Source organism: Spea bombifrons, chromosome 4 (assembly GCF_027358695.1).
Source record: "Spea bombifrons isolate aSpeBom1 chromosome 4, aSpeBom1.2.pri, whole genome shotgun sequence".
Classification (NCBI taxonomy): domain Eukaryota; kingdom Metazoa; phylum Chordata; class Amphibia; order Anura; family Pelobatidae; genus Spea; species Spea bombifrons.
The window spans coordinates 73,799,014-73,813,463 of record NC_071090.1 but is presented as its reverse complement, the minus strand read 5'-3'; the positions used below and the strand labels follow the sequence as shown (position 1 = coordinate 73,813,463).

The 14,450-nt window shown below is 40.0% G+C and overlaps 1 protein-coding gene across 9 annotated transcripts in view; it reads right to left on the bottom strand.

The window, feature by feature from the left end:
• Window positions 1–6,936: 6,936 nt before the first annotated feature.
• The window catches only part of NEO1 (neogenin 1), a 63,530-nt gene continuing 56,016 nt past the window's right edge, over window positions 6,937–14,450 (bottom strand). For 2 of the 9 annotated variants that reach the window (XM_053465004.1, XM_053465007.1), the window contains exons 16-29: window positions 13,752–13,847; window positions 13,070–13,293; window positions 12,710–12,848; window positions 12,503–12,610; window positions 12,147–12,341; window positions 11,669–11,698; window positions 11,450–11,509; window positions 11,144–11,288; window positions 10,191–10,429; window positions 9,936–10,028; window positions 9,323–9,427; window positions 8,874–9,134; window positions 8,662–8,792; window positions 6,937–8,082 (exon numbers count right to left, since the gene is read on the bottom strand). In XM_053465004.1, coding sequence (XP_053320979.1) covers window positions 7,999–8,082; window positions 8,662–8,792; window positions 8,874–9,134; window positions 9,323–9,427; window positions 9,936–10,028; window positions 10,191–10,429; window positions 11,144–11,288; window positions 11,450–11,509; window positions 11,669–11,698; window positions 12,147–12,341; window positions 12,503–12,610; window positions 12,710–12,848; window positions 13,070–13,293; window positions 13,752–13,847 — 1,910 coding nt within the window. In that variant the 3' untranslated portion in view covers window positions 6,937–7,998. The remainder of the gene's footprint in view (window positions 8,083–8,661; window positions 8,793–8,873; window positions 9,135–9,322; window positions 9,428–9,935; window positions 10,029–10,190; window positions 10,430–11,143; window positions 11,289–11,449; window positions 11,510–11,668; window positions 11,699–12,146; window positions 12,342–12,502; window positions 12,611–12,709; window positions 12,849–13,069; window positions 13,294–13,751; window positions 13,848–14,450) is intronic. The other 7 variants (XM_053465006.1, XM_053465010.1, XM_053465009.1 and 4 more) reach the window with 4 other exon arrangements.

Below are 14,450 nucleotides of genomic sequence, written 5' to 3'. Positions count from 1 at the left end.
ACCAGCGGTGTAACAAAGTTTTGCTGTATCACCACGTGCAATGGCATCCATATGTCACCATGAGCAATACTCCCTGTGCAGGGCTGTCTCCCAGGGGGGAAAAAAATCCCATGCTGCACTTTTTCTATCATAGAGATCAGAAATGCCATATACTTCAGCCATTGTCTGGCAGGAATCCATGGTTAAAAACATACAGGGTATATTATAAAGTTGTTGGCTGTAAGTAACCAGATGCACCAAGCTTTTACATGATGAACACTTTTTTTTTTTTTTTTAAATATCACAGAAAGATGCCAGATGCGCAATAACTGAAGCAGTGTATTTCAGATAAATGTAAAGCTCTTCATGCAAACCTTAGAGATGTTTTCTAGCGAATCCATGCATTTGCAAAATTGTAAAGTGCCGCGAAAAAACCCAAGAACATTGAAAGCTGACTTAAGCAAAGGCCTATTAACCTTCTTAGTCTACTTGAGTCTCAAGGGAACAGAGGGTACGGTTCGAGTGAGAGGCAGCACTGCGAACCCTGAGCCCTGCAATAACAGAACACTGTAGATTAGAATATGTAATAAAGTGGAAACACGTGCAAATGATATTTATTCAGAAACTGGGTTCTTGTACTAACCGAAAGTGGCTGTTGTGTGTATAATGATACCTACTGAATGATAGCAGCAACTCAGTGCTATATGTAGTTGACCTCTTGAAGACCAATGAGTTGAAGAACCCCAGGGCAGTTCAGGGGTTCAGTTTGGATTTTGCATAAGACAACTATACCTGACAGCAGCTAGCGCTTTGCACAGAGGAAAAAAAAAAACACCTTCATGATCACGGCTCACCAATTTGCCAACAACCTCTTTGTTTTAAAGAGGTATCCTTTTTTGTTTTGTTATATTGATTTTTGTAATAAAATCTTCAAAATAAAAATTAATATATATCTATACTAAATTTCTGGGTTTCAATAAATTTGAAAATATTTAATGTGTCGATAATGTTTGACTCGAGAGACAAGAAGAGAGGCTTGATAATTGTCCAACCAGAAATAGGCCTAACAACGTTCTGAAACAAAAGTGCTTGAGCAAATGCAAATGAAAAGAAAAAAAGTTTGCACCAAAAAAAATCCCATTAAAGAAATAGTTTTGTAAAATGTCTTAATTTGTAATGGAAGCTAACCGATGCGTATCAATGATATCAAGTAACCATCGTGGTTAGTGGTAATATGCTATTACAATATAAGGAGGGGGAATGTGTTTTACAGGTGTGTTATGTCACTGGCGTTCCTGGGCTCTCTACCAAATTTCCACCGTGAGCTTCTTAATAGATATATTTCCATACTGGGATGGAGGAGATTGGGACAGCCATGATCCATGAAGACCATATGGAACCAGTGAACTGAGAACATCGGGAGCCGGCACAATTTTAACATTTCAAAGTAAAAAAAAAACTGAATTCAAAATTTCTTACATTTCAATTGTAAAGCAAGATCTGATGCTACCCATGCATTTTTCAGGCAATGTATTCAATGTCAGATGTCACTATTTAACTTTTTGCTTACAAATACTACAGATCCAGGAAAGAGTGATAGCTGAAGGTTAACATTGGGCATGCACTTTAACACATAGCTGGGGTTGTGGAAATCGCAGGGCTTCTCTGCCAACATGTTTTTAATTTCTTCAACTCATTATGCATAGGTTTGGGAGAGCCCACACTTTATCTCCTTGAGAACGTACCCTTCGGTCACATTGCACCAATGTGCCCAGGAGCATTTTGTTTGGACCTCCAAGGCATTAGCTAAAGCCAATCTAAGCAAAATGTGCTTACTAATACACAGCTTGGGTTCACGAATCGTAGTTGATGGATCTATTGGTCATTCATGCAGAAGGCAATTCTGTGTAGCTCTTAACACCCATGACAATGGCTCTCATCATACCTTGGGAAGCCCTTGCACACCTTTGGTTGAAGACATCTTAAAAGACCCAAAAAAACACAGGTAGGGTTCTTCCAACATCTATAGAAGATGGCATGCTGCATTGATATGTGCTTTAAGTAAAAGCTTTTACACAGACAATTTGCTTATCCCTGGTGATAGGTTATGTACAGTCACATGATTTAAGTCACTCCAATTACCAAAAAGGTTGCATCTATTAACCAAGTGCCAAGGTATCAGGCAAACCACAGAAAGGCAACGTATTGATCTTTCTAACCAATGATCATATAATGTATTACTTAAGGCATGTAGCATGGATTACAAAGGGAATATTACGAAATTAAATATGTGAACTGCAGGACAAAGGCTATCAGAGAGTAGGAATAAAATAATGCAGCACTGTGCATAAAGATGCAATAAAAAAGTATGACCACATAGTTATGCAATACATTACTACTGAAGACCACATGATATGATGCTTATTCCTGCATCTCAGAGAATTTGTGCCCCATCTCATTCATGGGAAGATGACAGTGGACACAACATACTGTCCTCTCCAGCTACCTCGAAGGACCATATATACACCAAGATGACTAACCAATTTTTGTCAAGAGGACAAGTTGTTGAATATGTGGTAAGCACGCCTAAGTGGTAATGCAAATTATAGTCTGAATATACCGATATTGAAGAAAAAAAAGTGTACATTTTAAATCAAGCACTGAAGAATCGGGCCTGAGATAACTCTGGATCTCTGAGATAACAATAACTATGTACACCGAACATTAAAAGAAAAAAGTTGTTACTTTTTACCCTTTCTTAAATAGAGCCACTAACATTCTGCAATGTTCTCACTTGTGATAATGTGTACATTTGTATTTTAAAGCAGGTCAATTCACTGGGAGCCTGGAGACAATCACCCTACCCGCTCTCTTGATTCACCATCTGTTCTGATTGTATTACACAACGAGAGCGAAAACCCATCAGCTTATCTCTATTTCCTTTATCGACCGAGTGGTGGCAGCGCTAAACAGAGCTTCAGTGTATTTGGGGTCTGTTAAGACATAGTTATTTGAACTGCGCCTGCCATGTTTGGGGAATATAACAACTGTACCTGAAGCTTTAGAAAGGTGGTGCATTTATTCTAATATTTTAAGTAAAATTCTCTTGCTTTTTTTCCCTTTTCAATTCAGTCACAAAAACACGTGCCTTTTTACAGATATAAACTTTAGACAGAAACAGGGAAAAAATGTCTATTTGTGGTATAATCACTATATACTGCTATAACAAGTTTCAGCGCACCATACTTATACACCAGGGAGGAGTTAGAATGTTTTGTCATCAAAAGATTACAATTAGATTAACCCCTTAAGGACCGGGCTCATTTTTCGTTTTGTACCCTGTGGGACCGCGGCTGTTTTGACACTTTTGTGGTGCTTGTGTTCAGCTGTAGTTTTCTCCTCACCCATTTAGTGTACCCACATAAGTTATATATTGTTTTTTTCAGGACAAGATGGGCTTTCTTCAGATACCATTATTTTGATCGTATCATCTTATTTACTATAAAAAAAATAAAAAAAACATGGTGAAAAATTGAAAAAAAAACACATTTTATGACTTTTATTTGAAAAATCTTTTACTCACCTAAAAAAGCAAGTAAAAAAACTAGCTAAATAGATTCTACTACTTGTCCTGAGTTTAGAAATACCCAATGTTTTTATGTTTTTTTGCTGTTTTTTGTAAGTTATAGGGCAATAAGTACAAGCAGCGTTTTATGATTTCCAAATCTTTTTTAACAAATCTGGTCAGTCTGCCTCCATCTCCTCTTTGGAACATCTTTGAAGCCGGTTAACTCAATTTAACCCCGTCAAACCATATATTTTTGAAAACTAGACAACCCAGGGTATTCCAAATGCTGTTATTTTAACCCTTTCCATGCACCAATTATACAACTACACTTTGTCAAACTTTGTAATAGTAATTTTTTTTATTTTTTTTTCCACACAAATTGTACTTTAGTTATAGATATACAGGTTCTGGTATATGTCACTATCAAACAACACCCCAATATGTGTTCAGCAGCATCTCCTGAGTACAGCGATACCCCACATGCAGTGGTTTGTCAGATTGTTTGGCTGGTAAAAGGCTACTTTTGGGGCATGCGTAATTCAGGTGGTCATTTGGTCATTGTGCCTCCCTCTCCTCTTTGGAATATCTTTGAAGCCGGTTAACTCAATTTAACCCATTCAAACCATATATTTTTGAAAACTAGACACCCCAGGGTATTCCAAATGCTGTTATTTTAACCCTTTCCATGCACCAATTATAGAACTACACTTTGTCAAACTTTGTCATAGTAATTATTTTTTTTTTTTTCACACAAATTGTACTTTAGTTATAGATATACAGGTTCTGGTATATGTCACTGTCAAACAACACCCCAATGTGTGTTCAGGAACATCTCCTGAGTGCAGTGATACCCCACATGCATGGGTTTGTTGGGTTGTTTCAGATTTAAAATGCCACATTTGGGAAGTGCGCTTTTTTTCTCCATTTTGGTCAGTCATTTTGGATAGGTACACTATGCCTTATCTGTGAGCTAGGCCACTCCAATTTACCCCATCAGCCATTTTTTTTATATATTAGACACCCCTTGGGTATTTGAAGTGCTTTTATTTTAACTCTTTGTTGAGATTTTTGAGAAATTTTAGCACTTGCTCAAAATAATATCACATAGTGATTAGAAAGCTGGGCTCCATTGACTTGCATGGTTGAATGCAGTACCTGTATTCAACCAGCAAGTGGAGCCAGTTCTCTAGAGGGTCTGGAGACCCTCTAGCGAACTTTTTCGTCTTTATTGTTGTAGTTCCCGGGCCGCCGCCATCTTACTTGATGGCGAAGATCACCGGCAGCGGCGGCTGTGACCGCTCTCCCGATCGAGGCATTCCAGCGACACCATTTAAGTTTAGGAGGCGATCGTTGATCGCCTCCTAAACGCTTTTAAAACGGGCGTCCGCCGCCATACAATGTATGGCGGCTGTTGACGCCCCGGGGAGGGGCCAGACATGGCCCCCGATGCCGATCTCGGCCTTGCTGAATGCCTCGACATCGAGGCATTGCAGCAAGGCCGTTTAAGCGAAGAAAGTGATCCTTGATCACTTTCTAAGCTTATTTAATTTTTTGACGGTTCAGGACCGTCAAAGGTCATTTAGTGACCTTCTTGTTATGACGGTCCTGAACCGGCAAAGGTCGCGAAGGGGTTAAATAATTAGGGTGTCAATTCCTCTACAGTAACGTTTGCTTTTATTTACACTGATCAGCCATAACATTATGACCATCTGCCTAATATTGTGTAGGTCCCCCTTTTGCCATCCAAACAGCCCTGACTTGTCAAGGCATGGGCTCCACTAGACCTCTGAAGTTGTGCCGTGGTATCTGGCACCAAGATGTCAGCAGCAGATCCTTTAAGTTGCGAGGTGGGGCCTCCCTCCATGGATGGATTCTGGTGCCATATGTTCTCCAGGTAAGTGGCGCACACGCACCTAGCCATCCTCGTGATGTAAAAGAAAACATGATTCATCAGACCAGGCCACCTTCTTCCATTGCTCCATGGTCCAGTTCTTATGCTCATGTGCCCATTGAAGGCGCTTTGGCCACCGGACATGGGTCAGCATGGGCACCCTGACTGGTCTGCGGCTACTAAAGCCTCATACAAAACAAACTGCGACGCACTGTGTGCTCTGACACCTTTCTATCAGAACAGCTTTAACTTTTTCAACAATTTGAGCTACAGTATCTCATCTGTTGGATTTGACCAAATCGGCCAGCCTTTGCCCCCCCATGTGCATTAATGAGCCTTTCTTCTGCTCAGACCCAGTCATCTAGCCGTTACACTTTGTCCTCTCTCAGATCTTGCCCATTATTCCTAACATCTCAACTTTGAGGACGAAATGTTCACTTGCTGCCTAATATATCCCACCCGCTGACAGGTGCCGTAAAAACAGGATTATTAGTGTTATTCTCTTCATCATCTATTTACCTGTCAGTGGTCGTAATGTTATTGCTGATAGGTATATATGTATATAACTATTGCTACATTCTTTAAAGTAATACACCTTAAAAAAAAGTAATAATCCCTAATATAATGATTATTAAAATTAAACAATTGCTGAACGAACAAGGAGATATTTTTCCCAAATCGAACTAAATAAACCCATGTGTATTCTATGGGACTGACTAATTTAACTTCCTGACCCTTAGGATCTGCACAATTATTGCTGCCCAATAAAGTAAAACTGGGTGAGGGTAGATAATTTGTTGAAATGTAACATGAGAAAAAAATGCAAGCTCAGTAGGGCAGGGATGAAAGTATAACAGTCTAACCAATTCAATATGATGTTCATTCTATACCCACTTTGGATGGAAAGTGTCTACAGTTCGCTGCATATCATGGACTTTTTTTTCTAACAAGTTCACATGCCTATTGCATCTACGAAATTATTAATAAACTGGTGCAGACTTGCAAAAATATGGTTTTGCTCATTTTATTGAAAGAAAAGGCATTTATAGGATATACATCACTATATTCTGCTCCCAGCTCTTACGCACTGATGGGTTTAATATATTTATATATACACAAAAAAAACAGGGGGAAAAATCATTAATTTCTATGGAACAATCTTTATGCTCTCTGGTATAATGACTTGATGGAAATAGGACAGAGATTATATTTCTGTAATCCTTCTACTTAATTCAGCCATTGTCTGCTTACATTATAAAGGTGTCTTTGGCCTTGTAGATTTTACAGTGCCTGTGTCTCTATAGTCCCTTCTATATAGTCAATGTATTAACCTAAATGCACTTCTGTGCTGTAAGGTCACTTGTAAAGCACCATCAGAGTGTGTGTGTGTATATATATATATATATATATATATATATGTATATATATAGTTTCCGGTGTGAGCAAGGCAAATGCGCAACAAATTAGGTAAGGACACAAACATACACTTAGAGTACAATTTGATTGAATAAAAAAGTGTATTGAAATCCAATACCAAATAATAGTCATGATGTTATAAAATAAAATAACAAAATAAAAAACGGGCTCACAATAAAAGGATACATTCTAAACACTACAGAAAAGCATTAAAAAAAATAGAACAAATTTTCTGTACAGAAAGGAGTGGAAGAGAAATGGAGGGATGAAAGGACAATGTACAGGAGGATGTGTAAGGGTAAGGTGATGGATTCCATTTATACATCTACAAGGAAGGTACACGAGATGGAGGATGCCTTAATCATATGAAAGTGCTGGAGACCAGCTTGCTTAAAGAGAGACCCATCCAGCTACTGCATGAAGCCACAAATTGCTTGCCCTTGGAAGGCTTCCCCAAATCAAATGAAATGTAGACTTGTATGTTTTCAGCACACACAGTGCTATCTCATGTAATGGGCAGGACTGCAAATGGAATTTACATCTGCCCCAGGAGTCAATTTTGTCATGCCTTGTATAAGTCCAGAGCACGGTTTGTGGACGGAAACGTGGAGAGAAGGTTTAGATCAAAGTTTGGTGTGGGAGTAACACTGTTTAAAGTCTCACAGAGGCTGGAGAAAGACTTGCTGCTGACGGATGCCGTGTCACAGCCTGAGAACACTGCACAAAAAGCAACGATGGCTGGAACAGGAAAGTTCTTGTCAGATGCCTTGCAGCCCATGTGATGGAGCGTACAAACTGAACCACAGCTGTAAGCTGAAAGCCCGATAGGGGAAGAAAAGTATATATATTATAATAAAAACAAAATAAAAAAAACGTTGATACACAATATTCCTCCACTGATTACACAAAAATCCTCTTCTGTTTGATATAAACCCCAAAAAAATCTTACAAATCAGAGGACATTATAGCAACAATCTACAGAATACCAGGGCCAAGGCCATGGCAGTTGCTTCAGTGAACAGTCTGGTCTCCCAACACCCTCATCGGTTACGGTGTTTGGGGCACAGAGACCTGTGTTGGGAGTGTTTGTGCTGCCTCTGTTCATACAGTGTCAAGTTCGCCTCTGGGGTGGGGGCATGTTCTCTCATGCGGTGGTAATGGCATTCAGATCCTTCATTAGCCCTTCAAGGTGAGCCATTTCCTTACTTAGTTCATCTGGCTCATAACTCTGTAAGAAAACAATAAAACAAGTGAGGGGAAAGGGTAGAGACTAAATGTATTTGAAAGCCAGTCATCTACAGATAAAAGGGAAAAACGCATAACTCAGTGACATAATACAACATCAAGAATGTGCGCACACATAAACATTGGTTTTAGTGTCCAGGAAAATCATGGAGTCTTTGGTTGAAGTTTATATCTTTTAAAGGTCTGCATAGATTAAGATGTAAAGCTTTTGGCACCTTAGAGGTATCTCCTTTAAATGACAAAATCATTGTCCATCTGAAGTGACTTCTTTGGAAAGGTTAAGTGACTTAAGACATCTTTCTCTATGTTCAGCCAATAAAAATCAGCTTTGACTAAAAGACTTTTGTGCTAATATAGCTATCCATTGTTCTAATTTCTAAAAAATCATGTGATCATTCGGTCACAATCCTGCAGTTCCGTGCTGTAAATAAGGTGGATGAGCTGGCGGGGGCTGGAGTTCAACATCTGCAGCAGGCATTTTTTTTAACAATGAAAATCTGCAGTTTGGATATTTGTTAAAGACAAACATTTCTAAACATAAATAGGGAAGCGGAACACTTACGCTCTCTGAGCCGTCCAGCATCCTGCTGGTCTCTAGTGGTTCAGGGGCATTGGGCACAGTGACTTGCAGAGGGGGACGTACTCGACCCAGAGTCCCCAGAGAAGCAGTCTTCACTGAGAGCGCTGTTGGGGCTGAAATAAACACAAGAGTTTTAACATGTACACGAAAAAACATCACTCACATCTGCTGAGATGAAATCGGATAGCACTCACCTTGTTGTGCCAGGAGAGGGGAACTGGGTAGTACAGGCTCATAGCCCGTTGAAGGGGCTGGAGCTGGAACAGCTGGCACGGCAAAGCTTTTAAGGGGGTGAGAAGGACGAATGTGTGCAGTAGGGACACTGGCAACTGAATCTTCATCCATTGACCCAGGCAAAAAACTTCCTCCCGGGGGATCTGGTTCCTCAGGTCCGGTCTGAGATGACGACGATGCTGCCACTACAGTGTCGCAACTGGGGGCGTGACGGACTGATTCTGCCGAGAGGATAATAAGATTGACTTAAAAGGCATTCTGGGTTGTGGTATACCCATCCCAGTGATATCTACATACATTAACAAGCCTCAGAATCAATTTACTCTTAAAGCTTGTGCAATGCCTCAAAAATCTAAGGCAGTGTACACGGTAAGGAACCTACTGCCTTGCCCAAGAGCACCCCTCTCACCTGCAGCCTGCGGGGGGCCACCCAGCACGTGCAGCATGAACCCAGGCACTGAGCGAAAATGATGAGAGTTATCGAGGGAATGGATGGGATGAGCACTGACAACCGCTGAAACACAGAGACAGCAGGATAAGAGGACACAATGGACAACAATGGATAATGTAGAAAAGATCAAAGGGAGAAATAGGAAGGCAGAAGAAAAAAGGAGGAGGAGAGAACGGTGACAGGTGTAGTGTAAGGTTGCGATGGTAAAGCTGCTGAAGCGCAGTGAGAAATCAGTAAGTAGAAGGGAAGTAACACTGAAGAAAGAATGAGGGGTAAGATGGACAGTGAAGGATGAAAGGGAGCATGGGACATTCAAAATAAGACACAAAATTGATGAAAATGGCAACTATACATGTATACAGTTACTCAGTTATCCGCCTCGTGGCAGAGAGATTTCTACTGACAATAAACACAACCCCCCCACTCCTTTTAGATTTCTCCTTAGAATCACTGCTCTACTGCCCTGATGTAGCATCACACAATCACACCACCGCCAAATTCTGCAACACAGTAAAAGTTTGACATAATCCACTGCGCATGCTTATTAAAACCCTTTATTCTCAGTGCTCACGTTGTGGGGGTTGAGAGTCAAAAGGCATCATTATTTTCGGCCTCATTGCACGGCGTCCAACAAGTGAGGAAACAGAGTCCTCAGATTCCAGACCTGGAAACAGGAGATTTTTTTTTTTATATCAATACAGAGACTTGATCGACAATATCTTCAAACACCGTTTTGTTTAAAAGAGGCATCATACACACTACAAGTGGTTAACAACCAACCAGCACCCCTACTTACTTCACAATATGCTTTCTATCATGTACTCACCACGATACGAGTTGCTGTGCTGGTGGATGCTTCCTTCTGTAGTACTATCACCAGGGGTGATGTCCTGAGGAGAACGAGGAATGGGTGTATCTGTTAAAATTGGGTTGGTTTCCGGGGATTTATCAACTGGCTTCAGCTCTAGCCGCTCATGATGAATCCAAAGGTCTGGTGGTTTCACATCTTTTGAGTTGCCTTTGTATTTATGAGATCCGTTTGCTGACTTACAAGCTGCTCTCTTCCTATTGACACGTAAGATAAGAATACAAATTATAAATATTAAACTGAATGACCAATGAGTGCGACAGGATTTTTTTCTCACTTGGCTGGTCAGATCCAGACCTCACCCGGCTCATCCCTGGGTGCCCTAATAACCTATTGCCACACTAGGCAACCAAACAACATCTCACCAGCCGAACAGGACATTTCTTCTACCACGTCCTTTAGTGAATGAAAACCAAGATAATTGGAGGCCACACACGTATCTGGCATTCTGCCTACTATTTAAGGAAACCAAAATGAAATGTTTTGTGTTTAGATTGCTGAGAACTTTGAAATATGATTGAATTATTCTTTGAATAAACAAGGCCTGAAATTAAGTTGCTAGGGTTTAATTTAGTTTACCAAGAGGGTGGTAGATTAAGTGGAACAAGCTCCCAGCAGAAATGGTAGAGGCTAATACAGTTAGGGAATTTAAACATGTATGGGATAGGCATATGGGTATCCTGAATCTAAGACAAAACCAACGACTGATTAAGGTCAGAATCTTACATCAGGAAAATCAGGCAGACTAGATGGACTGAATGGGTTCTTACCTGCCATCAAGTTCTAAGTTTCTAAGAAGATTAATTGAAATGTTAAAATAATTTTTCAATGGTAAAGACTAACAATGATCACAAGGTCACTGTAAAGAAAAATACCCGTTAAGAAATTCCATTATAAAACACCACACCTACTTTTTGTTATGGGAACTGGAGCGGCGAGAACAGATAGCGGCAATGACCACAGCAACCAGGACAGTGATGACTCCAAGTGACACAATGATAGTTAGCAGCATGTTCTGATCCAGTGAGGTGGGACTGCCATGGTGGCTGTTATTGCCTGTTGGTTGAGAACAGGAAGGTAGTTGGTTAATATAACAACCCTGTATCTATTATTTTAATGCAAAAAAAAAAATTGTTCCCTAGCACCCAAACCATTCCAAGACTTACATATCCCAAGTTTACTTTAAAAGCGATGACTTGTACGATTTTTTTTTTTACCTCCAAGAGATGAGCCAGTGTTGGATCCAGAGTCTGAAGTGCGGACGCCTTTACCAGATGCTGAAAGAGACGTTAAAGTTATAAAACGTTCACAGATAATGAATGTGTGACCATAAAACAGTACACAATAATTCTAGTACCAAGTATGGCATATGTAGAAAGTAAATATAATGCCCCCACCCAAAAATATATTTTCCCCAAGAAAGATGGTGTCATTACCTTGGTTATTAGGCATGTAAGGTGACGACTCTGCAGGCATGAAGCATATGAAATATATGGAGGTGGTGGTGTAAGGAGCAAAGTGTGGGGGGCGTTAGAGAGGTGTGAGCCATAGAAATAAGAGGGAAATGGAGGGGAGATAAGTAGGAGTAATGAAACGTGTAGGGAAGGAGATGTCAACACAAGACAAATAAAAGGAGAAAGCAGAATGTTTGTTAGAGAACAAGTATCAACCCCTAGTGCAACAAGATACATGTAGCAGGTACTGTTAAGAGTCTAATTACAACACTTTTTTTTTTAAATGTGGGTTTAATATTTGCAAATTCACAAAGCAAAGGAGCATAATTTGCTACTACAAATTGAAATGTTATCCAGACAATTTCACACGCTTGCCCTTGAGACAAATACTGAGTTGTTATAATAACATGGAAGGCATCACAAGTAAACGCCTCTAAATTATTTGTTTTTTTTTGCTCACCTTTTGGGGTACGAAAGAGTACAGCTTCTGACATGGGGCCCATCCCTTTGGAGTTCCGTGCCTGGATCTTGAAATAGTATGGAGTGTCCAAGGTCAACTCTTGAATCTGATGAGTCAGACGGTTTCCTACCACAGGCTCTATTACCCAGTCATGGAGCTCTGCCTGGACATCGGTACTGTAGTATATAATGTAACCTGCAGGGCACATAAAGTGAGATCACAAACAAATGTACCTTGGGGATGGAAATTGACAATTAAGGAATTAAACAGATTATGGAAGACACCCAACAGGCTACCCAATAAAACAAACGCAAATAGCGGGGCAAGATCAGGTAAGGTCCTAGTTCCCATCTCACCAGTTATTTTGCCGTTGGCCTCAGACGGAGGCTGCCAGTTCACAATTATGGTTCTTGGTTTTCCTTCTTTACTTACAACTGTTACATCCTTGGGAGGAGAGGAGGGAACTAAAGTGGCAATGAAAACGTAATTAGAATTTGCAATATCCTGACAGAAGAATAAGACTGATGAAAATATAGACAAAGTACTATGGGATTTTGGTATACCTGACTCAAGGGTGGTGCCATGGGCAGTCATGCTCCATGTGCTTGATCTGCGACCCTTGGTGACCATGACTGAGAACTCATACAGCGTGTTTGGTTTGAGGCCAGTAACCAGGTAACTCAACGTGGTGCTGTTTGCAAACTAGAAGAGAATAAAAACCTATGTAACGTGAAGATTGTATCCTCATCAATAATTTCTTTACTAACTGTGCCTACTAGAATTCTCCCAGGTCACTGGATAAGTTTAACCATATATCAATTGCAAACAAAGCACACTTTTGGAAAGAAAACCAATATATACTTCTTGTACCCAAATCTCCTTTGTAATCCTCTTCCTACGTTCACTCTATAGCCATTACACACCTTATACTTGGTGTTTGCAGGAATGTTGGTCTTCCACCGTGCAGTGTAGTATCTGGCATCTGTGATCTTCTGATTCTTGGGAAGGGAGTTATCCGCCCAGGTAAGACGCACCGTGTCACTGCTCAGAATAGATGCTTGAACCCCCACAGGGGGCAACATAGGACTGGGTTCTGGAACTGGGGTGTACGGGGCATGAACAATAACAACATCAACCTCGGAAGGGTCTATGTCACAATGTATGAAGGGGCAGGAGTTATAAATAACGGGGACGTAATAAAAAAAGAAAAACACAGATTTGTCCAAAAGAAAGATGGCATAGAAACAGAAAATAGCGAGGAAATATTGGGAAATATGGTGAAAAACAAAAATAATGGGATACAAACAAGGAATATTTGTATGCAAAATGATAAAAAGAAATGTAGTAAACCATTATAAAAAGGTGTAGAAACAAGTTGAAATTTAAACCATAACAATTTAAAATAAAAATTGTGAAGATGGTTAATAATACAAGAAAAAGAGAAAGAGAAAAATATATTGTTAGTATTCACACTGACATCAGCAAAGACAGTGAAAGAAATTCAGCGTTTATAATAAAACACACGTATATATCTCCCTTCCTGACCGTTTAATGCTATAATCGCTGCCCTTCCACTGTATGGGAAATATTCTGGTATCGGTTTACCTGTGTGCTGGCGAGTCACTGCACTTTCATACAGGGGTATTCCTTCCCCCACATTATTGAATGCTTTTAGGGAGATGACATAGTGCGAGCTGGGATCTGCAAAGAAAACACATGCTAAAGTTCTACATAGGAAAGAGATACAAAGAGCAACATTTTTATTGAGTAGTAACAAAGCTATTCTGTTCCCTGGGGATGCCGCAACACAGCAGTACATTTTACGTTTCAACAGCAGTGCCACCCCGTGGACACCAAGGTAATCCATAGAAGTTTATTTATTTATTTTAAAGTGATTCTGAAGCAAATTTCAGAAATGTTATATTAGCACAGCAACAAAACAGACCAACCAGCACAAGAAAAACATTACATTTTCAGTAGTATACAGTGGATATAAAAACTCTACACACCCCTGTTTAAAATCACAAGAACCTGGCATTTTAAGAATGATGAAACATGAGTTTGGATGTGATTGGTTAATTCTGAACACAGCCCCAGAGGCTGTGCACACATATGCAACCAGGTTATTGTGCCCCCCCCCCAAAGATTTCACCTTATTTTGCAATTGAATTGTTCACGTTATAGGTCACATTAAAGGTGGGAAAAGTTCTGACATGATTCATCTTTGTCCCATTCTTTCAAATCACAAGAACCTGGCATTTTAACTGGGTTATATAGACTTTTTATATCCACTGTAATGCATGA